Source organism: Helianthus annuus, chromosome 11, assembly GCF_002127325.2.
Source record: "Helianthus annuus cultivar XRQ/B chromosome 11, HanXRQr2.0-SUNRISE, whole genome shotgun sequence".
Taxonomy (NCBI): Eukaryota; Viridiplantae; Streptophyta; class Magnoliopsida; order Asterales; family Asteraceae; genus Helianthus; species Helianthus annuus.
Genome location: NC_035443.2, coordinates 132632128 through 132637213, shown reverse-complemented (window position 1 = coordinate 132637213; position 5086 = coordinate 132632128). Strand labels below are relative to the sequence as shown.

Sequence of the window (5086 nt, the reverse complement as noted above, 5' to 3'; positions counted from 1 at the left end):
TATTTAAATGACCAGCCAGTTGAGCAGAGTAGGATGCCAGTGACCGAAGTAAAATTGTAGCTATTTTTTGTCCCGATGCGAAAAAGGAAACGGAGAATCGGGAGCTGATTAAACTCGAGGGACCGAAATGCAAAAGGCTAAAAGTCGTTTTAAAAATATATACTATACTTGAGGGGACTAAAACTGCCATATATGAAAAATGGAAAATTGATCATGGAAAATATTGAATGATGAGGGACCTAGATGAAAGTTGCAATTAAATCATACATTGAAACAAAAGAAAAGAAATCAAGTATGTGCTTTCATGATTCACGAGGCCATGGGGTCCCACTGTTGACCAAAGAAATCTTTGTTGACTAGAAAAAGAGATGGTTGACCGAGTTTAATTAAAATAGTGTGCCATAGATTTTATTTTGGTTCGTATGGAGCATGGGCCACCAACATCTCATTATAATTTTCTTGCAACATCTAAATAATGAATGGGTTTCTATTGGGCCACCAAAAGGAGGCATACTCCTTGGGCAACACGTACTGAGGAAGACATCATATACGACAGAAAAGAGGAGGATCTGGGGCGGCCTTATTGGAGGAAAATTCCTTGGACGGAAAGGAATTAAAAGGGGATATATATCTGAGATACATCATGAGAGCACGGAGAAGAGAGGCATACGATTGGAGAGAACATCAGACGATCAAGTGGAGACAGCCGCACATCAGGGGATCTTTCGCAAGGAACAAGGCTGGGGAATCATTGATTCAAGTGGGAAACTTAGAGAGCAAGAAATTTACGGGTTCCATCTTCACCGATTCTTCTTGTTTACTATTTTTCTTATTTTATTTCAATGAATTCAATTTATGAACTTGGTGTGTTGATTTTCAAAACTATGTTTCTTGGCTAAACCTTTAACTACCTAGGTAATGACAATAGCTAAATAAAGTTTGAATTTTTATTCGATTTTTGGCGTGGTTGTGGATTTTTCTTGTATTGTAAAAGCTTTGGGAATTTAACTTGGTGCGTATGCGTGCTTGTGATTGTTTGATTATTGTTTATTGCTTCATTCGATTCTTGGTGACGGTCTTTATCACATAATAGAGTCGGATTAGGGTTCTTGATTTAGGTGAGTGTCTATATCACGTAATAGGTCATTAATCCTTTAGGGTGAAAACGCGTAAGTAACCTTAGAAACAATATTCGGTAATTTAATAAAATCAAGTGTGCTGCTAGACTCGTCGCGGAAAGGCTCGAGGATATTAATAGGTCTCGGTTTGTTTATAAGGACTTAACATTCCATTGTCTATTAAGCCAAGATTAAAACCCATTGTCGCTTTAGACGTTCGCGCTGAAAGGTAGAGCGTCTTACATAAGCACTTTCAAGAAACTAGAGAACGGAAAAGAAATCTAGAAAACCGGTGAGCGTAACAGCCTAGGTAGTGCCACAAGAATTGCCTTGAGAGTGTTTGAGGGGCTTAGTGGTGTCTTAATAGGTTTAGTATCCAAAGATCCCGGTTCCACACCACTAAATTATCAAATAGAGATCCATTCTGAGTTTAGCTTGCGTCTAGCCTAGGTAGTCTTCATCACCACTGGTCAAAACCTTCGTTCGAGTTCGTGTCTAGTTTTCTAGTTTAATATTTTATTATTTTTTTTAGGATATTTAGAGACCCCCCCAATCAATAAACAATTAGTTGAGTCTTGTCAGTCTAAGTCTAGATAGAGTCGTTAGCGCAATCAGTAGAGTCTCTTGGGTTCGATACTCGGACTTCCTTAGGCTATACTGCATCGATCGGTATACTTGCCGGTTGTGTGGTTTAGGGTTTAGAGAGTCTTAGTTTTATAAATTTAAAACTTAGAGAGTCTAGATTAGGGTAATTTTAGTTGTTTTTAATTAACCCATTTTCAGCACATCAGCCCCATTATACCAAATATTGTCCAAACAATTCGGGGTGTTCCACGGATTTTGATGCTAACCCTTATGTGCAGCCACAGTCATATCAGCCTTGGAATTGGCAACCAGAACGAACAGCAGAGTAATTCCGTGACAGGGTTAAAGCTGCTAAGGAAGAAAGATATAGGGGGATTCAAGCCGCACTTGGTAGTTTAAGATCAGAGAGCTTGAAGAGCCAAGGGCGTTACACGTATGTTGTGAATGGAAATTATTTAGGATATCAAATGGCTGATGGTAAGATGAACTACACAATACCAGATCCGGGGGGACAAATGTGCATTGAGATCCCACTGTCAGGTAAATATTACGGTTCTACTTTTAATTATTATAATTCTTATGAATCAGATTTATCCTTGTCTTGTGAGGATGATGTCGTGCAGGTTTCACATTTTGAGCCCTTGTATGAAGAAGATGAGGATCACACTCATGAACCGGAGACGATAATAGACATTGAAGTCCCACCTCCGGTTCAGTAAGTCGTTAGTTCCAGTTATTGGTGTCCCACGCCATGGGATATTGACGATGGCTTTTGGAGTGATGATGATGAGGGGGTAGTAGAAGAGGCAGAGTTGGAGGTGCCCGACTACACCGCAACCCAAAGAGAAGAAGTTTTTGAGCCACTAGACAAGATGGATAATGGGAAGACTGAAGAGCATATACCATCTTGGGAGGAAGAGTTTGGTGATGAGTTGGTAGGTTTGCCAACTCTTGAAGATGAAGAATTTGACCCAGTTGGTGATCTTGCTTATTTAGAAACATTATTTGAAGAGAAACCAACCATGGAGATCGAATATGCACCAAACGTAGAAGAAGAGATAGTGGCTAAAGAGTTGGATAGCTGGCCCGTAGAGAAGTTAGAAGATGGATCGCCACCACAGTTACTAACACGGGAGAAGGCACTGAGAAACTTGGATCAACATAGTCTGAGGGTGCAGAGATGGTACAAAAGGAAGCGTAATGGAGCATTGAAGTGCAGAGACAACCATCTTCCTCATTACATGCATCATATCAGGTTTGGTCCAGGTAAATTTAAATTTTGGTGGTCTGGCCGGTTTGAGTATCCTAAAATATTTTCTAGTTTCGTCGTTAACTTTTTAATAAATAATGATGAACAATTAGAATTCAACGGGTTGGATAGAGGTTGGAAAAAGGAGAAACCTCCTGATTAAGTTCAGGTGTGGGGAGGTTTTGTAGAGTTTGTTAAATTTATATACTTGGTGTATTTCCGGTTCGATTACGATATGTGTTTATTTGTAGTTTTGGTCAGTCTTTTGTTTAGAGTCGGTACTGCTTTAGTTTTGCTTGTTTTTGTCTACGCAGGTTTGAATTGTACCACCCGTACGCAATCTCCATTCGGGTGATTTTGGAGCTGCTTTTCGAATATCAGACATTTTCCAAGTATACCAGTCAGAGTTAAAGCCGATCGCGACCGAAATGTTATACTATCGAGCTGGATTGGACAAGAGTTTTAGAGCTTACGCGTTATTTTACCAGCTAAATCCTTTCCAATTATGCCCTTAGTCGTATATTTCTTATTTATTTTAGCCTTTTAAGTTGGTTTCCATCCTACATTGAGGGCAATGTAGAGTTTAAGTGTGGGGATGGGAAACTATCGTTTAGTGTCTAGTTAGTGAGTGTTTTTTAGTCATAAAAATTGAAAAATGCAAAAAAAATTTAAAAAAATTGAAAATCCAAAAAAATTGAAAAAATAGAAAGTGTTCCTGTTTTAGATATTTGCAAAAATAAATACGGAAAATGATAGAAAAATCAGTTTTGTTCTAGTTTCAAATAATAATAATAATATGAGAATAAAAAAATAAGCTTGTGTCTAACTTGGGATGTGTGGGTGGGCCCGATTCGGTTCTAGGTTCCTTTGATCTAACATACCTTAATTGTCGGTTTACTAGTGGGTTCTCATCTAAGATAAGTGGGGAAATTGAAACTGCCAATAATAGTATAAGGGATGCCGTTATAAGCGAAAATTATTAGAATTTTTTTATCAAGAAAAAAATGCAATAAATGAGCTAGACCGAAAAAATGACAAGGCCTATGTAATCTCTGTTGTGGATAGTGACTCTGACTTAGAATGCCTCTGGGATTGTTAAAGAAAAATGCAAAAATACTGATGCCTACGTTGTCGTTCTCGGGGATGGTGACTCTGGTTGAGACAGCCTCTGGGATAAGGTATGCATAGTCAAAAGCTCAAAAGAAAAGAAAAAGAAGAAAAAAGAAAAAAAAGAGATGGAAATTTTGATTTTAAATTCTTTTGATTTTGGTATAAAACGGTTAGGAAATAGTCCAGTGATTGTTCCTTTTATTCTATAAGCTTGAGGCGGGATTAGGTGGACTGCGGTTTTTAATGTGAGACCCTAGGTAGATTGACTACACTTAAACTTAAATTGCATGATAAGGGCTTGGAACCGGGTTTGGGTTTAAGAGGATAAGTATACTTACAATCGCGGTTAATACGAGTCTTAATTTAATAAGTAATCTAGACTTTTGCACCTAAGTATTTCCTGATTCTAATTCCGTTTGCATAAGTATTTTTCAGGGATGAAAAATGTTTAAATGTGTGGATATTTGATGTGTGGTAAAATATACATATTTGTCCCGTGTAAAGTGTATTATTATTGTATAGTTTTATTTATTTTTATTTAGTTTTTAGTGCTTTATTATATTATTTTGTGTTTTGCTAGGCCCTGGTGTAAATAGAGCGAAAAAGAGTAATAAAGAACTATCTAGCTAGTTGAGCAAAGTAGAACACCAGATACCAAATTAAAATTGCTGCTATTTTCCTTAATTGGGCTGAGTCCGCTATCTCTGTATTATTAAAATAGACCAGGCCATAAGTATTGTTGGGCTACACATTAATTAAAGTTGAGAGTTGGGCTGTTGGGCGATACAAGAGAAAAAAAAAATAGAGTGCCATATATTATATTTGTTGGAGCCAATATCTAGGATTAGGATATAATAGAAAATTTATTTGGCTATGAAGGCTAGGAAGTAATCTTAACCATCCATTTAGTTAATCAAGGGCTAAGATTAAATGAGGGAAATTGAAAGAAAGAAAAGAGGCGCGTTGGTTTGTTTAGGGGCATTCTAGTCAATCCAAGACAATAGTTTCTCTCTCCTCCAATTAC

At 37.5% G+C, this 5086-nt stretch overlaps 1 protein-coding gene across 1 annotated transcript; it reads left to right on the top strand.

The window, feature by feature from the left end:
- The first annotated feature begins 436 nt into the window (after positions 1-436).
- LOC118484287 lies at positions 437-4743 on the top strand. Its single transcript, XM_035980296.1, has 2 exons — positions 437-791; positions 1982-4743. Exon 2 carries the CDS (start codon positions 2576-2578, stop codon positions 3113-3115), a length of 540 nt encoding a protein of 179 aa, XP_035836189.1. The 5' UTR covers positions 437-791; positions 1982-2575; the 3' UTR covers positions 3116-4743.
- The last annotated feature ends 343 nt before the right edge of the window (positions 4744-5086 follow it).

Bases quoted from the DNA above. Each gene is read 5' to 3' on its own strand.
- LOC118484287 (XM_035980296.1), top strand. From the start codon at position 2,576: ATGGATAATGGGAAGACTGAAGAGCATATACCATCTTGGGAGGAAGAG.